This window comes from Anolis carolinensis, chromosome 1, assembly GCF_035594765.1.
Source record: "Anolis carolinensis isolate JA03-04 chromosome 1, rAnoCar3.1.pri, whole genome shotgun sequence".
In the NCBI taxonomy this organism is placed as follows: Eukaryota; Metazoa; Chordata; class Lepidosauria; order Squamata; family Dactyloidae; genus Anolis; species Anolis carolinensis.
The window spans coordinates 64,167,311-64,189,598 of record NC_085841.1 but is presented as its reverse complement, the minus strand read 5'-3'; the positions used below and the strand labels follow the sequence as shown (position 1 = coordinate 64,189,598).

Sequence of the window (22,288 nt, the reverse complement as noted above, 5' to 3'; positions counted from 1 at the left end):
TTGCTGTTGCTGGGGAATGTTAAGAGAGGTGGTGGTTCTCATGAAGCTTTCCCTTGATTTGAATCTACTGGGAGGAAGCTGGTAGCCATGCAGTGTATGGCTTTCACAGTGTTAAATGAGTCTACCCCAATCCCATGTGGTCCTGTTTTTGCCTGTTGCAGCAGATAGCACATGCCAGATAAAGGAAACAGCAATCGGATCTTCCCAGAGCAGTGGTTCTCAACCTGGAGGTCCCCGGGTGTTTTGGCCTACAACTCCCAGAAATCCCAGTCAATTTACCAGCTGTTAGGATTTCTAGGAGTTGAATGCCAAAACATCTGAGTAGCCACAGGTTTCAGAGCAACAGGATAATAAACTCCCATTAATTGCAACAGCTGTGTCCTAGTAAGTGAAAATTTTGTGTGTGTGTTGATCTGGGATTAATTGTGTAGGATTACAACGATGGTGCAGAAATATACTTAAATCCCATAAAGAATGTTGGCTATTGTTTTAGTCTAATTTTCATTTGTTTTTGTTTTTATTTAATGTTTGGCTCCCTGCCCCATTTTATTGCTCATTGCTTTGGAAGCACTGGTATATTGAATGACATTTTTTAAAATGCATATTGAATAAAGTAAAACAGTTTAAAAACAAACAAACAATAGAATCATTGCTTACTATCCCTCCTTGTTATCCTTTTGCTGATATTTAAAGACCAAGATTAAGCACAAGGGCAGAAATTGAAACATTTTTTACTTTCCTATGATGGAAATATAATGTGATGCCTCTTCCATGGTGAACTTCTCTGAACTGAAGTTTCACAGCTTAGATAAGCTATTTGTATTTAATTCTCACAAAGACCACTGTGTTGGTTCTTTCAAAGTTATATAGTTGTTTGTAATTCTTTCCTACTTAACACGATGATTTGTGCCAGGAACTCTTGCAACACCTTTGTACATTCTTTCCAACTCAAGAGCCACTCACAATAAAACAACAAACTTTTATTAATTGCACATTGGCATTGTTTCAACTACAAATAGTTCAGTCCCAAACTTAGTTTTTGCTTAGTTTTCCACTCTTTTCCCTTTGTACCATTTCAGATTTCTTCTTTAAGTGTGTGTCATGTAGCAAATAGGAATGAAAAGAGAGGTAGGGGGAGGAATGGTGAGGTGAAATTCTGCCAGTTTTCACTAAGGGCCAAAGACAAAAGCCGATTCATTAATTTGCAAGGACTGATGAAAAATAGATGTAAACATGAGACCCTGGTCTTGTGGTTTTTAATCAGTGTTCTCAGGAATTGTGAGATTCTGTGGAAGCTTCTAATACAGTGTTTTTCAACCTGGAGGTCGGGACCCCTGAAAGGGTCGCTAGGAGGCTTCAGTGGGGTCACCAAAGACCAGTATTTTCTGTTGATCATGGAGGTTCTGTGTGGGAAGTTTGGCCCAATTCTATCATTGGTGGGGTTCAAGGGGCTCTTTGTAGGTGAACTATAAATCCCAGCAACTACAACTCCCAAATGTCAAGGTCTATTTTCCTCAAACTCCACCAGTGTTCACATTTGTACATATTGAGTATTTGTGCCAAGATTGATCCAAATCCATCATTGTTTGAGTCCACAGTGCTCTCTGGATGTAGGTGAACTACAACTCCAAAACTCAAAGTCAATGTCCACCAAACCCTTCCAGTATTTCCTGTTGGTCATGGGAGTTCTGTGTGCCAAGTTTGGTTCAATTCCATCATTGGTGAAGTTCGGAATGCCCTTTGATTGTAGGTGAACTATAAATCCCAGCAACTACAACTCTCAAATGACAAAATCATCCCCCCCACAACCTCACCAGTATTCAATTTGGGCATATCGTGTATTTGTGCCAGATTTGGTCTAGTGAATGAAAATACATCCGGTATATCAGAAGTTTACATTACAATTCATAGCAGCAAAATTACAGTTATGTAGTAGCAACAAAAATCATTTTATGGTTGGGGGGTCACTACAACATGAGGAACTGTATTAAGGGGTTGCAGCACTAGGAAGGCTGAGAACCACTGTTCTAATGGCATGCAAGCTCCCTGGAAGAACAGGCAGTTCACTCCACTTGGCAACTCACTTCCCATTGCATAAGATTGCAGAAATAGATCGGTGGTAGAGCTTGTGGTTGCATACAGAAAGTCCCAGATTTAATCTTTGCCTTCTCTAGTTACAAATATGACATAGCAAGCTGACTTGGAGGTATCTCATTCATAAGGTCACCATACGTCAAAGTGGATGTGACCACAGCGAACAATAAAGCAAAGAATAAATGCTTCAGATCTTGGCAAGAGCGGCTACCTGTTAGAGCAATACCCAAGCCTGAAAAGGTTCCTTTTAGCACTGCAACTTACATCATGCCAGTAGTTGTACTGGCAGTGACATTCAGGAGGTTATGATCTTAAAAGTAATTCTCAAAACAGTCTTGTAAAGGGACAAAAAATGTAACATGGCAAAAAATTCCAAATGGCTGCAAGAAAATTTCTGTGTATTTTTCCTCAGTTTTTTATTGCATTCCTTCATTTATGCTAGCTTTACTTGTCACCAGAGGAGTAATGAACCAGATAGGAATGGAAGACTCAACTCTGTGCTCAATTACCCATTTGAATGGCTGTGATTTCAGCAGACATGTTCCCTTCTACTTTCAAACCTATTTCCTTGCCACTGGGACAATATTCGACTTTTTCTTTTTTCTAGATTAAATGAGACTTTCTATGTGCAGTGCCATTGAACTGCGGTTCAAACACTGAGGCATCCTCATCGATCTATCAGCAGCTGCTAGTTTATGGAAGCAGCAGAAGGCTTGGGACTGCTGTTTTGTTAACATTAAGAAAACTAAGAGTATTGTGCAAGAGCATGGTTTGAAGGCTTCAGCTCTGACACAATGTCAGCGCTGAAACAATAGCCTAAATTAGCTGAGTGGGATCACACTGAGTAGGATCTTTCCGGGGTGCTTGAAACCTGAAATTGGTACAGACAGTAGTGTCATTTAGCTAGTTTCCACCAGTTCACTGGTGATTAAAACGGTTACAAAAGACATGGAGGCTGCAGAGGTTTGTGGAGAAGACCTGTGTAGTGAATGGAAGAAGGAAGAAATCAGAGCAGAGAAGACAGTCTGTGGACAGGAAGGTTTCTCCAGAGCTGTATGAAAGGGATCCACCGGAGAACCTGTTATGAATTATTTTGAATGACACCACTTGGTACAAATAGCACAAGCAAACAGGAGTAAAGCTTTCAATTGCAAGGCTATATTGTTGTTATTGAATGAATTAAAGGAAGATTTTGCATGTCTTGGAATAGCTGTTTTAAGCAATCTGTCAGGGGCTACAAGTCTTGATCCAGAATGAACCACTTATTCTTGGTCAGGCCTACATGGTGGTTTCCAGAAGATTGGGCCCCATAATTCTTAACCTGAGTCATTATGGAGTATTTTATTCCGGGCTGAACCTGTGTAGAAATGCATATGACTGACATTGTTTTTCACCAGAAAAAAAGCAACACCATGTCACCGGATCTGTTGGCAGTGTAATAAGAATTTATTTAAAATCTGTAAAACAGCATAAACTCATACTTTATGTTTTCCAAAAGGGTAATACATAAAAGTTGGATTTTGAGACAATAAGACAAATCAAATTGTTTCCAATTCAAAAAATACAAACTTTGCTACAGGTAGAAAATTAGAAAAAGTTGTTTGTTATTTTTCCCTCCCTTCTTGACCTGGTGCCATATATAAGAGGTGTACATTCCACCAGATCTAAGGACATAAATTATGGTATATGATAAAATAAAGAATGCCATGGTAAGAGAGGGAAACCAGAGTAAATGTTTTTCTTATGAAACCAGACATGAACATAACATGTAACTTCCTTTCCAATTGTTTTTGCCAACATTTAAATTAACATCTTCCATGCTTTTTATAACAAGTCAAGAAAAAGCAGCAGTTCTGCCTCATGCATTAATTAATTCTATAACATTTTCATCACACCGCGTCTCCAGGCTGTACTTCCAGTTCCCTATTTTTAACAGCTTGATATTTTTATTGACAGCATTTAGACAACACCAGGTTAGGAACTTCTGTGACCCCAAAGGAGAGAGTCTGTTTCTTTACATAGTGCATGACAAAACGAAATTCTGATGATTTTCCCAGTTAGTTTTAGATCTGACATTATAGGGAAAGGCAGGGGCACATCTACTATTTATCTTTTTATCTATTAAAATATCTTTATCCTGTCCTTTCACTATGCAATCTCAGGGTGGCAAACAGATAAAACTACATAAATATTCCATATTAAAAGCAACACAGTTCCATTATTGCACCTAATATCGGTTGCAACCAAGAAAAGCTACTTCAATTTTTCCATAAATAGGAACATGACGATTGCATTGCTGGTTGCATGTTGGAATAAATGTCACCTTTTGATCTAAAGAGGGATTGGAGAGAAACCCAAGCAAATGTTAGTTTTCCATTTACTGTCCTAAAATAATTAAGTTAAGGTTTGACCAAAGTTTTTTCTTGTCACTAGTATCTCCCTAAACCCAATCAATCTCTTATTATTTTGAAAGTTAAATAAGTCAGGATTGGTTATTACTTGAATGGGATACCACCAATAAATACTTTCTGGTTAGTAAAAGATCCCGCTTAAAATCACGAATGGCTCCTGCTAACCAGTGTTGCTGTTCAAATTGTTTGTGATTCAGTTTTAAGACAGCTTCCTATATTTCTATGATGGACCTAATCAAATGGCAGGGCTGATTCCATTGATTTTCCCTCCCCTATCAGATACAGTGCTGATCACATACATTTAGGATGCATAACATAGAGTGTTGTAGGATTAGAAAAATCTACTACTACATAAGTTAACCCACCTCTCTATTGCAAACCTATTCCAATAAAACATGTAATTCTGTGAGACTGCAAATCACATGGATAAATATTCTTAGATTCTAAAGACCATGGATGCTTATTTCCCTTTAAATACCTTTGTGCTTGGGTTTGGTGTTTGTTTCTCACATAAATATTGTCAATAAAAATAGGTAAGCGCTTTTTTTTTAAAAAAAAAAAAACATAAACAAGTTAAACATTAGCATTACTGAACCACCTCCCGTATACTGCTTTATTAAACTGATAAAATAACATAAACTGTGAAAAGAGTCACGGAGGTTATGAGGAGATTTTCTAACAAATGTACACTCTTCTGCATTTGCTACATTAATGTTTCAGTGTCCAGAGATGGTGTAAACCTAGTTAAAAACACAAAATTAAGTTTAAGGGAGTCAGGCCACAACTCTGCCCTGGCTGGATCAGTCCCATTTGCAAGCTGCCTGTAGAAGAAATATGTAAACATCTGATCGAAATTGTGTGAAATACCTTCTGAAGTCTACAAACCAAACTAGATGTGGGGTCATGTGAATGCTCTTAGCGTGTCAAGGAAAGAAAGAGTTAAATTCTCCCTTCCTTCCTCTGAGAGAGGGGTGGACCACATCCTGAGACAGGGATCACAATGTACTCCCTAATCCCTGTTATTAGTCTGCTGCCAAATGTATCACAGTGCTTAATTTCAACATCTTGATAGCAGCAGACCAGCAAAATCTGCAACTAAAAACAAGCCAAGTGAAGAAATTGAGTGCATGGCGGGTTGCAAAGTTGGGTGGAGGGAGACATGTGTTGCCCATCCCTCTCTTTCTGTCTCAAGGCTTAGGCATGGCTACTACTTTACACAACCCATGGCACAACTATAATTCACACAACACCACATTTAGTTTAGCCAGCAATTCATATATACACTCCTCTCCCACAACATGGCTGGAACATGAAAAAGGGCAATCCATGCAAGGGAACAATTGTTGTGATTTTAGCCAGTTCAAAAAGGAAAACAAAGAGAGATATCAAATAGGGTTGCATGCATGCAGGCTTCAGCCACCTCACTTGTGATATTATGGCCACAATTCTATTTCACACTGGTGGGAAATATGTCAGAACCAGCCTAATTTATGGGAGGCAGTGGCAATGAAGGCTGCTTCCTCTGTATACAACGACAGCCGTTGGAGCAGCCAGGTACAATTCTGTCTCCCTGGTCACTGGTCAGTTTCATCCTGGTTGCCCTCTTGCGCTTGACCAGTGGCTGTGGAAACAGAGCTGTTCCTGTTATCCCTCCTATCATCATTGTGTGATGGGGCTTTGTAGAAAAAAGTACTGAATACCTCCTTTGCAAGGACCAAAAAGTACACATGCATATGTAATACGCAGAGGCACCCATGCCTGTCATGAACAGGATGCTAGTTTGTATCTGTGATGGAATGGAGGTGGAACACACTTCTGATACTCTGTTTCACAAAACAAATTGCAAACCCAGTAAATGTATGAATCCATCTAAAGTTATGATAAGCAAAACAGAGCTGTGGCTGTGTAGATCTGTAATGTGTGTGGATTGCAACTGCTAGTGAATTACAGTGTCTTGTGTTGCAAAGGCTGGCTGAACCTTAATCTTTTCAAAATTATTATCCATATTAAAACAGGAGGATAAAAGTTTAAACAGTACATTTCCTCTTGCTCTAAAACATCTAAGAAACTTTGAAACCAAGTGCTTCCCCCCTTATTTTTTTTTTTTTTGCTGAACACGTTTTAAAAAATCTACAACACTACAATGGAACTGGACCACTGAGCAACAACAGACTATGCCAGTACATTACAATGTGCTATTTACACTAAGATGGATTGGTATGTATACATCATACATTACATTACATATTAATTTGTCTCATACTCTTTTACAGGTCATACCATTGTTTTTTATCAGTCCAGTATATGGATACAATCCTACACACAGTTAAGCATACTTGAAATTATTGAAATTTATGGCTTTCAGCATCGCTAACTGCTGGATTTTTGCTTTTCACTATATATAATTAGTTTTTTTTCCTTTATATGGTCTTCAGGCTGTTTTAGATTTGCTTGCAGGCCTGAATTTTGTTTTTCTCCATTTATTAACAGTTGTCAATGTGGGTAAGTCCCAATCCTTTCTTTCATTAGGAAAGGATTTCCATTCTTCTACAGTCTTTTTTACGATTAAGATTTCTTTTGTTCTGAATAAGTTAAATAGGTTTTCTCCCAACTCAGAAAATGTCAATGAAATATTGAGGTTTTTTTCCCAAAAATCTGTTTAGTAGGAAAGAAATATTTGAACAACTGGATATTGCTGCATACTAATACAACAACATCCTGTATATCTTATCATTTTTCCTAATTTTTCCTAGTTGTATGAAGTGTCATATGAAGCATTTTTATTAAAAGGAGGAATGAGAAATGGATTATGGCCTGCACTGAACAGTAGCTTATTTTAAAAGATTTCTCATAAGTTTTGAAAACACATCTTACTTTCTCCCATTTATAACAATAGAGGGATGACTATCCAGTCTTTAAGAACTTTTTGAATGCCAAGAAAAAGACATTTTGTTGGTCTTCAAAGCTCTTCCACCTATTTACTAAATCTGTCAAAACCAATTTTCAGCCCTAAAAGATGTGGCAAAATTCTACGCAATAATCATCCAAAATAATCTATAAAGTGCTCAGTATCAGAAGGAAAGTTACAGAGTGATATTGACTGAGATCTTGCAGTAGATATGTGGCTGAGTGCTATGGCTACTCTCCATCACCTGATCTGACTCCTGAATCCCATCTTCAAACACAGCTAGCTGGATTTAGGGATGGATTTCTATGGTGAACAGGGCACTGAAGGATGACACATTCAGTCCTCTCCTGCCAGGGATTAGGGACTCATTGGGACAACTTGACAGCATACTGTCACTTGCTGACATGAGGGGTTGGGATTCATCACCCTTCAGCACTCTCCAGCACTGCAAAACTCTCTCAGTGAAAGTGGACTGGATTTTAAGATGAGCCTGGTAGGAATTCATGATTCCTTGGTCTTTGAGAAGATTCTGAGCTGTATATCCTATCCATGTATGCTAAGGCACCAACCACTGAACTGAGCACCAGAACACCACTCTTCAGTTATAGATGGATCTACAGCAATGGTTCTCAACCTGGGATCCCCAAAAATCCCAGTTTACCAGCTGTTACGATTTCTGGGAGTTGAAGGTCAACAACATCTGGGGACCCTAGGTTGAAAACCATTGGTCTGTGGAAACATGTGCTTGTTTTCTTTGTAATAAACCCTCCCCATACAGACTAAAGTAAACAAGGATAGCAAGAAATCAGATTAAGAGGTGTTGGTAGCAGAACAAGACGGTAGGACACAGTAAAAGTTGGCAACTGTATCACAAAGATCATTTATGTATGACAGCTAGATCTCGAAGAGCTCTTGGGATCTTCTCCAAAAGTCTTAATAAAGCAGAAAGAAAGAAATGCAAATAAATAAATATGCTACATCTATGGTAGGTATTCTTGGCTTTATCTAGAGCAATGGTTCTCAACCTATGGGTCCCCAGGTGTTTTGGCCTTCAACTCCCAGAAATCCTTACAGCTGGTAAACTGGCTGGGATTTCTGGGAGTTGTAGGCCAAAACACCTGGGGACCCACAGGTTAAGAACGACTAATCCAGAGGCATGTCTTTCTCTCTACTGATGTTCTTCCAGAGAGAAGGTAGCAAAAGCAACCTCTGAAGCAGTTCTGAGAAGCCAAACTATTCCTTTTGTTTTAAACAAAATTATTTCTTGTTAAAGAGAAATATGGAGCATGTAGGGCTGAGACTATCTGAAATGTCTTGAGTAGTCTACTTACGGCTAAGCTGTTGGGCTTCCCTCAGATTCTTTCAGATAATATTATCTTAAAGCATACACAGTCTATTATAGAGACAGATCTGAGATTGTTGCTGAAGATAATTTGAATGCAGATAACATTTATTCAATGCAGCCTTATATGCATGAGACAATTAACCCAATGTCCCCATGCTTCTTATACAGGGCAGCAAGGGGAACCTTTGTAAATGATAGCATTTCATTGTATTCACTACTGAAAAGTCCTTTGTTGATAGTGAGAGAAAAACCTGTGCTAGACTAATCTTTACCCCCCCCCCCCCCACTTATTTCTGTTTACAGTAGCATATAACACAGGAGCACTGAGGCATAAAAAAGAAAAATCCCCAATAGTGCATCTAAATACTATTATGTTTTCAGACCCTCTTCTCCTTTTGCTCTAAGCAATTGATTTATACAGTGTACTTCCATGTCTTCTTTTCATCTATCCAGGCTATCCTTTTTCCTTGCACAAGGCACATCAAGTGCTCTTGACAATGGCTGTGTGTTGTGTCTTGTTCATGTGACTTAACATCTACCAGTCCACAAGAGCACTCTTCATTGCTTTAAAATGTGTGCACATCAAATTGCACATATAAAAGCAAGAAATAGTTTGCTATCATGTTCACAAGCTCATTCATCCCATTTGGCAAAAAGAGCTGTTTGGTATCTTAGGTACATGAACCAGTTCTAACTTCTAGGAAGGATACAAAGATAAATGGGATGATGATGGTGAGTGCTACTTCTGTTCTTAAGAGGGTCCCCTTTCTGCTGGGAGGATGACTCTGTTTGTGAAAACTGCTTTACTCTGAATTTCACGGATTCCAGATTTCTCCTCTATGCATCCCCTTTGTGTGGCATTTTTTTAGGGTGTTGAAGAATCTGCTTTTATAAGAAAGGCACAGAAATTTTCCTTTCTGTCGACCCAGTCAAATATGCCTACGTCTCAAGCCAAACAATAATTGGCATGGCACTTTCAAGCCTTAACACGCCATATTTATATAGCAACCCTGTAAACAGGGCTAGATTAAGACATGCGGAGACACTAAACTATGTCACATTAAAGGAACCCCACAGCATAACCACAAAAATTATAGCCATTAAGTATATTTTGTCACACTTGAACAATATCTGCTTTAGAGTATCTAATTGTAACTATGTTGTTATAAAGAGTCCCTCTTACCCTAAAAGACCTTATAGTTTACTTAGTCTGTGCAGAAATCCAGCAATGCTTGTAAGGCAAGACAGTTAACATACCCTAAGTTGTATTATATATTTCTAGAAGCTCTTTTTTTTTAGGGCTTCCCCTTCTATTATATATGTACATCTAAGATTTTAGATGTTCATCTGGGTATCATCTTTTGTTGATTGTGCACAGAAAACTCACGGCTGAAATTGTCCTTTTTCCTATGAGAAAGGAACCTATTCTTCCTAGAACTTAGAATGTGGAAAACAGAAATGGAAATTGTGAGGGATTTCCCCCAAATGGATGCCTGCATTTCACCCATTCCCCACACCTTCCTCCATAATTACCAGCTGTTAGGATTTCTGGGAGCTGAAGGCCAAAGCATCTGGGGACCCACAGGTTGAGAACCACTGGCATAAAGTAACACAAAATGAATACAGAAAGAAGGTCTTTAAAAGAAAAAAGACAAAAAGGAACCCTGTAGCGGGTTATAAAAGTTGCTCCAAATCCTTTTAAAAACTGAATAGGGAGAATTTAGGTTGCTAGGAGGAAAAAAACCTACACTTTTAAGATATACAATGTTGTTTTACCCATACTAAATAAAGACATATCTTTTTTATGTCGAGCTGGCATAAGAATTTAAACAAAGCTCAAATTCACTAGAGATACCCATGCAGTTTAAGCAGGACACACTGCATTACCATATGGCTCAGACTCACTTCTGGCTGACTTTGGCTCTGAATCATCAATAGAAAGCTCTTGGCTTCTTGCATCTCATGATGTCCAATACTCACTTTCCCTGTGACTGCGACCCTTACCTATAAAGCTGAACAGGTCTCTAGCCATTTTGAAATTTCTGCTACATCCTGACCTATGAAGAACTTCCAAAGTCAGGATTATAGCTGCACGTTCTAGGTTCATACAAGTCAAGTTCACAGTGAGCAGGCTAAAGTGAGGTAGTCGTGAAGCAAGGCCTGCTACATTTTTTGTCACCAAAAAAGCAAACAAACATATGACCATTTCAAATAAGAAAATTGAGAGAGAATAACATTCTTTGCAATCTTTTGTGTTATCACAGTTATAAAAAAATTCAAATATCACTGTCTTTATCCTATTAGTAGACCAAACAAGTGTTGACTTATTGCATCACTTGTTTGAGCTAGCAATAATGCTCAGACCCATAAGAAAAATTGCTACATCTTTTTTTAAAGCACCTTTGTTTGTAAGCATAAGGGAGGATATTATTCTTTTTCACTGGGTGCATCCAAATATTTCTTCCCTCCAGAAAGGAAGCGTTCTCTTAGGGGAAGAGTTTTTCCATCAGTGGAAGAAAAAGAAAGCTTTCTCTTCCAGTTCAGTTAAATCAGTTATTCACCTTTCTTTGCCTGATCCAAAGAAGCTCCCATCTGTGTGACTCTTGTATTATTGGAGGAGACAAGTTGAAAGATGTTACATAAAAATTAGATTATCTTACATTTCTTCACCCTGCTAAGGGTTCTTGTTACGTTCAATACCGTGTTCTAGTCAAATGGCATGTGCTTTGACATGAATGTATTTAGGTCAGCTCACACAAAAAGTTTTCATGTAGCTTTAAAGACAGTGTGAACCCCAGCCTGAAAACCCCAGTGATGATATAAACATGGCAACCACAAATATGCAGGTACATCATATTCAGTTTCTGTCTCAAAACAAACCCACATAGTTATACTCAGCAGAACATGCTCTGATGGTCATGGATATAGTCAGATCAGGAAAAATGTATGACTTACACAATGGATGCTTACAATGGGTCTGCCTAAGGCCCCATCTACCCTGCCATTATAATGCAGATTGGACTGCATTGTATGGTTAGTGTAGGCTCGTGTAATGCAGTTTAATTGCATTCAACTCAATTATATGTATCTACACTGACCATATAATGCAGTTCAATCTGCATTATAATGGCAGGGTAGAGGGGCCTTAGTCTCTGCATGTGCTGCCCTATGTTTTTTCATAATTCCTGAGGAATTTGTGAAGATGTTTGACCTCTTCTTATCTCAGTTTTCATCACAACATCTGCATTTCTGCAATAACACATTAGAACCAAGAGTTCATAGAGCTCAATTATGGTTATGGATTTTGCTCCTGCATGTGTGTATGTGTATGCATTCCCCCTCCCTCACAATATTGATACAGATGCCTCCAATTAGCATCTAATTGCCCTAAGTTCTTTCCTCAAATGTGTTATGAATAGTTTTGTTCTGTTGTTGAGGTGTTTTATGCAAATGACACAGAAAGCTAGATTTGATACCTGCAAGGTTCCTTTTAACTGTTTTAGCACTCTTTATTTTTGCATGTATCTGCCTTCAGGTCAACCTATAGTGATCCTATGAATTTCATAGGGCTTAAGAAGGCAAGGAATAAAGATGGTTTTGCCTGTTTCTTCCTCTGAAATATAGCCAACAAAACTTCATAAATTCATTGGCTCTCTGGCTGCCAAAAGCAAACAGGATCTCATGCCTTTAAGGTATTTACACCCTGTGTTTTAGTGTGTACAAAATCCAAGAACAAGCAGAGTGCTAACAGAAATAAGCCAAAGTCTTGTGCGGTATATATTTTCAGACTTCAGATATAGCAAAGAAAATACTGTTTATATAACCAGTATCTCTGGAAGGAAGTTCCAGACAAGTGTTTATCTGATTTTTGATGGATAATCTTTGGCTGTGTAAGGCCTATCTCTCTTTGTACATACAATGAGTGTTCTCTCCTTCACCTGCAGTCTGAAATCTTGCAGCTCAGTAACAGATACATAATATGGGATGTTTGGTAGTATTCAATAGAAAGGCAATACATATTTACTTGTTTTGTGTGTGTGTCAGGAGTGACTTGAGAAACTGCAAGTCACTTCTGGTGTGAGAAAATTGTCTGTCTGCAAAGATGTTGCTCAGGGGATGCCTGGATGTTTTTGATATTTTTCCCATCCTTGTGGAAGGCTTCTCTGATGTCCCCGTATGGAACTGGAGCTGACAAAAGGAGCTCATCCGCACTCTCCCCAAGTTGGATTCAAACCGGCAACCTTCAGGTCAGTAACCCAGCCTTCAAGTGAGCAATCCTGCCAGCACAAGGTTTTAACCCACTGCGCCACCAGTTTACTATATTTACTTGTGCATGCATGTCAGCATGTACAAGTAGTGATATATCTAAATAACATGATTCAAAATGCAAATAAAGATAAAAGAAGTTCTATGAAATGATGTGAAATGGGAAAAGAATTGGATTGTGCCAAGTATCTTCTTGACTCGGCACAATCCAATTCTTTTCTCATTTCACATAATTTCATCTTGAAATTCGTCCTTAATTCAACATTTATTCACGTGCTTAAAATTAAGCATGCAATTACTTTATGTGCTTAAGGAGGGCATGGCCATGGTGTTGAGTTATTATTATATCTTCTCTTGGATATTTCTTCAAATAATTTATGTTCCCATTATAGTTTGCCTTATATGTACTTTGTTTTATGGTTCTATGGTGTTGCGGATACTTTCCAACCCACCATAGTTTGTTCATTGGGAGCTCAATTTAAATAGTCTTGTCCAGCTCCATAAATTATGAACCCTGGGGTTAAGCACTCCTCTGCTCATTTTGAGCACTGGCATTGGTGTGCAAATCCTGGAAATTAGATCAGTTTCATGCCACTTCAATTGTCCTGACTCCATCCTAGGAAATCCTGGGATTTGTAGAGAGCATTAATGCTGTCTAATGTTCAAAAGAGTGCACTAGGGAATTCTAAGTCCATCACTAGATTACACATCCCAGGATTCCATAGGATGAAGCAATAAGATGAAGTTATAAAGTGGAATCAAAATGTTTTAATGTTTTAAGTGTGCATAAAACCAGAAATTAAACCAGAGTTCTACTATTTGCATCTAGGAGGTTAACCAGAAATTAAGCACAGAAGTGAGCACAAAAGGAGGAGGAATGAACAGAGACTGTTCAATCAATGATCATTCCTGGTCTCATAGCCCACAGTTTTCAAAGCTGGTATTGTCTGACCTGTCTGCTGAAGACTAAACTCAACATGATGTTAAATGTAAGGTAAAGGTTTTCCCCTGACATTAAGTGCAGTCTTGTCCAACTCTGGGGGTTGGTGCTCATCACCATTTCTAAGCCAAAGAGCCAGCATTGTCTGTAGACGCCTCCAAAGTCATGCAGCCATTACATCTACATTTAATGCACATTTCAAATATAAAGAGCAGCTGCCAGACATGCATAATAATTATTAGCACTGCCGCAGACAAAAGGGAAATTTAACCCCTTTCTTCTCTTCTCCAGTCCTGTTTTTTTTTTATTAAGAAAACCACTCCTTTAAAGGTTAGTATTTGTATTGAGTGGGAATTCCTCACATTCACAAATAATTGTTCCTATACTGCCTCAGCCAAGTAGCTCCTCTGTGTATTTTTAATTAAATATATAATACATTTAACACAGTGTGTAGTTTGGTCCTCAGGCTGCAGTTCAGCTTAAATGTATGATGATGTACTAAATGTTTCATGCACAGCTACTCAGCTGATATCTTAGAAATACCTCAAAAAGTTATTACTGAAATCCAACAAAGAACATGTATCTGCACTCAGTTTCAACCCTCTCAAGTGTATAGTTGGGTAAAGTGATAAAGAACACTTACTTAAATATTACTTAAAACCCTGTTGGCACAGCAGGTTAAACTGCTGAGCTGCTGAACTTGCTGAACGAAAGGTCCATGGTTCTAATCTGGGGAGTGGGGTAAGTTCCCGCTGTTAGCTCCAGCTTCTGCCAACCCAGCAGTTTGAAAACATGTGAATGTGAGTACATCAATAGGTACTGTTCAGGACTCCATGCAGTTAAGCTGGCCACATAACCTTGAAGGTGTCTACACACAATGCTGGCTCTTCATTTTAGAAATGGAGATGAGCACCAACCCCCAGAGTTGGACATGACTAGACTTAATGTCAGGGGAAAGCCTAAACTTAAATGTTAGACTTGTCAAAATGGTTTTTAAAATTATTTCGGAGCAAGTATTTTAATAAGCTGCTCTTTGGTGATTTTTTCAGAGACATTTTTAAATTTTGCAGTTAATCCAGAGCAAAGTTGCTGACAAGTGCTTTACTTCACTTTATTTCCTTATAGTTTCAGGATTGCAGATTCCTCACTATTAGTATATTAGGAACACCTAGCTGTTTTTTGGGGTATGGTGAGGTAAGGCCAACAGCTATATGTCCCCACATTCCGTTGCATCTTTCTGCAGGTATAGAAGTCAAGTCATGAAGATTAGCACAAGAAATACTCGTGTGTGAGAAAGTCCAGCCAAATCCATTTTTCCAGAATGGAAGAAGAAAATGGCAGTATGAGTGTTACAATGACAAGAAGTCTCATGAGAAAAACACTGATAAAATAAGAGGGCACAGAATCTCATAGGGTTGCTAAAGAGCGATCATACTGGGCAGATGTGGGACACCCATATGTGCTCCAAGCCTTCAAATTTGTGCTTCAATTAATGGATTTTTAATCTTGTACAAAGATCTACACTGCCTGCAAATTGTTTTGATTAAAATGTGGTATATTGAGTGCTACTTTAAATTCAAGTCACAGCCCATGAAATACAGAAAGGCTGTATGAGCTTTATTTGAGCAGATACACCAATGTGGATGTGGCAGTCTCCTTGGGGTGATTGATTTGAGAACTACAGCATATATTGCTTTTTAAAAGAAATATGGAATAAATGAGAACTATGCTACTGACCTTAGTGGAAGTCTAATCTACTATTTTCCTCTTCCATAACATTGCAAAATGTAAGACCCAAAGGTCACTTGTCCAAACAACTAGATGGGGGCAGGATCACCTATAATACTCAAACTCTCCCCCAAAATTAGCAGATATAAAATGTGCCTTGCAGTAGGTACAGCACAAGCAGAGCCCAAGATGGAGTAAATGAAGACACAATGGATTTAATCCAGATTTAAAAGAAGGTTAACATAATGGTGGTTATCTTCTGTTCTTATAAATGGAGATTAAGTACAATTAACCTGGTCTGATTTGTGTCATATAAATTGCAAAATGAAAGGTGTAAAGGAAAAGAAAGCATTACTTTAAACAAAAAAAACTGTGGTAACTTTTTGGATAGGCAATCAGGTTTCACACAGTGGTAAAGATAAGAAAATTTTGTGATTTTAAAACAATTAAAACAAATGTAAAAAATTAAGAGGCATGACAATGTTTTTTAAAAAAACCCCACTGGATTACCCAAATCAGATAACCAATGCTGACTCTGCTCTAAATTACAGGTGTTTTGTAAAACCGACTTTTGCCAAAAGCTAGTTAGAAAGGTTATAAAATCCAGCGGAGATTTAAACAACGGGAGCTCAATTGCTCGGCAACTTTGGTGGTCTTACGGTCTGAGGTACCTCGAGTCCTGTGTGCAGAGTCACCTGCAAGTTGAAGGAAAACAAGAAACAGAAAGATGGCATTAAAATGCAAAGAACCACTTCTAGCTGCAAAGCTGTATTAGTAGCAGTAGGAACTTGCCAGCATGGAGGGAGATCCCAGGTTCTCAGCTGGTAGGAAGGAAAGGTTAAATAAAATCTTTATATCCCTGTGCACTGAGATGTTTGTAAATAAAGACGAGAAGACATACTCAAATGTAAGTATATTTTGTGCTTGTGTGTATATGTATGTATACATATATATATAGGGATGTATATGGGAAGGAGTATTTCCAGAGGTTGGTATTCTCTTCCATTCTCCACAATGACCAAAGCCCCCTCCTCCAAGAGTCAAATTTTGGCTGTAATAGCTTCCCTGAAGAACCCTGGGGATTAGAGAAGTATCTGGCTATACTCCATAACTGGAAAAGACCAAAAACATAATCCACCAAGATCCTGGTGGTTCTCAAGCAGAAGTTATTAACAGTCTGCATTTGGTTTCTTGAAATCTACCCTTCCCCACCAGCCCTGGATCTACATTAGCTACACAATGTCAATTCAGGATGATTATTCCAGCAAAACTGTGAGTCCTGGGGGGAGTGAGCGAAGAACTATAGTGAACCCAGGGCAATGTGGATTCTCAGCCTATGATATATGGACACGAACAATTGCCTACACGCATAGGCATATTGTGGTACTTCCAACCAGCATTGCACATAGCCTTTAGGACCAAAACCACTGAGGACCCTTCTCTACTCCAGGTCACTAATGCAAAACCCTTCCTGATTTCATTGCCAGACATCTGAATTCAGAGTTAAAGACAATCAAATAAGATGTGCAAAAAGTGAAAGGTATCATTTGAGTAAACTCAATCCAGGAGTTTTCAAACCTTTTCAGCCACGGAGCCCTTTTTGAGGCAAAAGTATCTCGTGGAACCCCAAGAAGGTTTATATATTATATTATTATATTATGTTATACTTGGTGTATAAATATCAGGCATGGACAAACTTTTGAAGAGCTATCTTAACCAACATAAACTTAACAGTATTTCAGTGGGAGACCCCAGTCCAACCCCCCTTTGCCTTGCAAGAAAAACACAATTAAAGCACCCCCAACAGATGGCCACCCAGCCTTCATAATAATAACAGTAGTAATAGGAACAACCCCAGAGGCCATCCAGTCCAACCCCCTTCTGCCATGCAGGAAAAGCACAAGCAAAGTGCCCCCAACAAATGGCCAGCCAGCCTTTGCAATAAATATTAATAATAATAATAATAATAATAATAATAATAATAATAGAAGAAGAAGAAGAAGAAGAAGAAGAAGAAGAAGAAGAAGAAGCAGCCCCAGAAACCATTCAGTTCAATTCCCTTCCGTCATGCAGGAAAAACAGCAAGGGACGTGGGGGGAGGGGGAAGAGCAGGAAAGAGGAAGAAAAGCTTGGAGGAGGGAATTGCAAAGAGTCTCAGTATGCTTTGCGGAGCCCCAGGGACTCTGCGGAGCACACTTTGAAAACTGCTGCTTTAATCCAATAGTAAGATTATCTTTCTCCAAAATGTATAGTTTGATGAGTCATGCAGGAGTATTCCAGCAATGCCACCAACAAAACCACCGGTCTGGTTTATCTGACTGGCTATCTTCTAAGACTAATTGTGTTACTTGAGTACAGTAAATGTAATTACTTGTTTTTAAACTCATTTTTTCTTGTATACAAGAGTCCTGAGATCCATTAGAAAATAAATTTACCTGCACATTTCGGTTGAGGCTTAATGCAGGCATGAAGACACCCTCCACGTTTTCAAATGCTGGAGGACCCTGCTGCTGCCCATTGATGAAAAAGGTCAGGGTGTGCTTGTTGAGGTCCAGGAGAACGCCCACAGTTGCACCTTTAGAAACACCCCCTTCTGTCCTATGAATCAAAGAGACAATAACATCTTTGTCAGTAATATCAATTTATGTTGTACAAAGCAGCAAAATCTTTATTACAGGGGTTTTTAATCTTTTTTTTTGTCCCATGAATCCCTTTTCCAGTCAGGTGACAGCCACATATCCCTTCTCAGAATGTATCGTCAAATGACCCTCAGCATCGGCATGTCTTTAAATTAAATTTTAGGATTATTCAATATTACGTTTTACAACATTCTCACAATTTCAATACCTGATAACCTAACATGGTACAACATCTGTTTGAACAATTTATCAAGATAAGCAACAACTGTAATGTGATATGAAATCAATACTATAGTACTGTAATTTATTGCATATTCCTATCACATACTGAAATTTCCTTCACTTATGAATGTATGCAATACTTTTATTTCCAATTCAAGCTCACAGACCCTCTGAAATCTTTCCTTAGACCCCTTGTTAAGAACTCCTGCTTTATTGGATCAACCCTAAAGCATACAATGTGTTGTTGTTTATTTGTTCAGTCGCTTCTGACTCTTCGTGACCACACCAGAGCTCCCTGTCGACTGTTGCCACCTCCAGTTCTTTCAAAGCATACGGTACATCATTCAAAATGTCAAAGCTTCACTTGCTTCTTCAGCAAGTTAAGATGTTAAATATTACATAGAGAAGGAAGATGATGTTAGCCACAGAACTATTTTGGATGTTACGGTAGCCAGTACAGCTACCTCAATATGTTTCCATCAATGTGTGTTATATTATTCTTTTTGTAATTTTGGAGCCTCTTTTGAACTCCTAAAGTAATATATAATAATAATAATAATAATAATAATAATAATAATAATAATAATAATAATAATAATAATAATATTGTTAATTGTGATACAGGGATTTGCCCACAATTGAAATGTAGAAAAGACTATGTTTGAAACTATAAGATTCAAATTTTCCAAAAATTATACATCTTGGTATTCCAAATTAAATATGACACAGATCTGTTTATTCATTTACTTTATTTCGCCTGATAGATGGACTCATGGCATTTAACAGCAAACGTAACACAATACAATTAAAACAGAGCAAATGCATTGAGTTTAACATTGTTGAAAAATGGCTAGTGCTTGGATTTAATGGCCACATTAAAATGTAATGCAAGCACTGCAGAATGTCAAGTTTGATTTTATCAGTTTTTCAATGTTTAATATGGTTTTCACTGAATAAGTAAATTATATATGGAAGAATGTTCTCTAATTTCTAAAACCTGTACAATAATCTCCAGCATTGTCCAACTCATGAATGATGGAGAGATCCAGAAAAGAAAGCATGCTACCTCAGAGCCATGCACGTACAGCAAGTGGCACTGCACTCATGTGCTACAAAACCCCAATAGCCCCTTCTCTTTGCAAGTATGGGAAACCAGTGGCATTGCTGGGATTGATGTCACCCAATGTGGCAACTCATGTGTCACATCCACGGACCTCCTCCCATACCAGACCATACTATGATATTATAGCTGAAATTACCCCCCCCCCCCCCCAAATTACAAAACCAGCATCTATAAAAAAAACAGGAACAATGAAAATTACAGGGTATGCTTGCAGCACATGATGAAACCATATGACTCAAAGCATCAATCTAATTGAGCAATAGTGAAATTTCAAAAAGTAGGTTAGCATAGAGCTTTAATCTTGTAGGTATATTGATATAATATATACAAACTGGGCTTATGAAAAGCCTTTTTCTTAATGCTTCATCACACATACTTTGAGAAGCATCCTAGGTAGCTTCTGGGACACTTTCTTAACGGAGCCCGATGGATCCCATCAGATAACATAAGGCAACTTCCAACTGGGCTCCGTAGACGAAGTGTCCTGGCCGCATGCTAGGAGACTTTCAGAAGTATACCAAATGGTCAAGGGCACACACACACACAATTTAAACCAGGAATACAAAAAGCTGCATACATTCTAAGTACAGTATATATTGTGTCTATATAAGTCTTAATATTGCAGGATGACTGAATGACACTAGATGCGAGAATTTGTTCTTCTGTTGCCTGCACTCTCAAGCTCTAGGATAGCTATTATCATGATCTGACTAGAGAATCCAGATCATAGGATGAGGTAGAATATGTATTTCAACTATTTTCAATATTTTTTCTTGCTTGTTAAGTTATGTAATACATTTGTAAGCCTTCAAAAATGTTTTTAATATTATTTATACCAACTTTGGTTTGTTGCAATTCATTTTTTGTACACTGCCCCAAGATCTCTAGATAGATGATGAGATATAAATATTTTAGGAAATAAATAATTTAATAATATCTCATTCTCAATGCCTCAAGGAACATCTATTCTTTCTTAAAGACTCATGTCACTGAGTTAAAGGTAGGATTACTTCCTGAAGGAAGAAAATGGGGGCAAGGCAGGCTACAGCAACTATTTTTACTCTGTATGCTAGAGAAAAATTGGAAGGGAAAAAAAAGACCCACCAGGGTATTGTGACTCAGAATCATCCTTTGAGGAGGCATCAAAAATTTTCCAGTTTTTTTACTCTGTATGTTGTTTCCACGTTTATGGTGATGCCAAGAAAAACCTATAACAGGGTGTTCTTGTCAAGATTTGTTTCAGAGGAGGCTTGTCATTTGAGAGAATATGGGTTGCCCAAGGTCACCCAGTGAGTTTCAATCGCCAGGCAGGGGTTCAAAACTTTTGACTTCATCACATCGCGGCTGATGCAGGGATACTTCTGGTGGGACTCCATGGGACTCCATGCTGGCAGTGAAGAGAAATGGAGCCCAGAGGAGTTGGGTGTACACCCAATTCCTCATACCCAAAGGCTGGGGACCCAAAGGCAGGGAAGCCAAAGAGGAAGCTGGGGCACATTGTGGGTAGGGGGACTATGGGCACTGATGGGAGGACACCCCACAATTTCCTCTGCTTTACCCCTGCCCATGTGATAAGAACCCTGGTGTCCAGAATCATAGTCAAATGCTCAAGCTGTTAGACCACATGCATTGGGGTTGTTGCATCTCAACACTTTAGGATTTTGAGCCTTTGATAGTTAAATTCTACCAGGGCATAAAGCCAAAGTAAAGCATTTCTGAGAGGCAGCAATCCAACATCTTCACTTTCCAACAAAGTAGAGTCCACCATTTATAGACTAAAGCCAGCACAATTCAAAGTGCTGGCTTTAGCCTATAAATCCCTAAATGGTTCCAGTCCAGCTTATCTATCCGTATCTTCCTTTATTAGCCAGTTAACGAGCATTAAGATCGGCTGAGGAGGTCCTGCTCTCAGTCCCACTGCCCTTGCAGATGCAATTGGTGGGGATGAGAGACAGGGCCCCTCGGCTGTGGAATTCCCTCACCAGGAAAATCAGATCGTACCCCATGACAAATCTATTTAAAACATAAAACACCCCATCGCATCTCCAAATGCTATCAGAATGTAATGTGGTCTGTTTGTGTTGTTCTGACTGAAGGCAAATGAGAAAGATGTATGTGTTTCTAAACTGATCTAACTGGTCATTGTGCAAAGCTAATAATTAAATGAAATAGGAATATATGGGGCAAAGAGACCACTTATACTATATCGGTGTTGGTTGTTAATAACCTTTTACAGGTTAAGATGCCAGGGGCAGCTGTTTCAATGGCAAGATCCAACAATGATTATGTATCCAGTAACTACATGCAAGACTAAGTTGACATTAATGCACATTTCCCTCGGGGAAGTTAATTCAACCCAACACTATGGTATACAAAAGCACCGAGGCAGAAATCCGCTGAGAATGTGCATTGACCAGAGGCACTTACACTTTGTTAATGTCACGGGAGTTTTTCAACATAATTACAATCTGACATACAAGGCATACTTTCAGCATCAGTTTCAAGTATGTCTACAACAAATGTAAAAAGAAAAGAAAACTGTTCTCTACAGTGGGGACTAATAATTTCTTAACCCCCTTAGAGCTATGATTTTTACATCTCTACATGCAAAA

General features: G+C 38.5%; 1 protein-coding gene across 4 annotated transcripts in view; it reads right to left on the bottom strand.

The window, feature by feature from the left end:
- Positions 1-3,517: 3,517 nt before the first annotated feature.
- Positions 3,518-22,288, bottom strand: part of trim67 (tripartite motif containing 67) — a 58,467-nt gene continuing 39,696 nt past the window's right edge. For all 4 annotated transcript variants that reach the window (XM_008124473.3, XM_003215875.4, XM_008124477.3 and 1 more), the window contains exons 9-10: positions 18,128-18,290; positions 3,518-16,387 (exon numbers count right to left, since the gene is read on the bottom strand). In XM_008124473.3, coding sequence (XP_008122680.1) covers positions 16,322-16,387; positions 18,128-18,290 — 229 coding nt within the window. In that variant the 3' untranslated portion in view covers positions 3,518-16,321. The remainder of the gene's footprint in view (positions 16,388-18,127; positions 18,291-22,288) is intronic.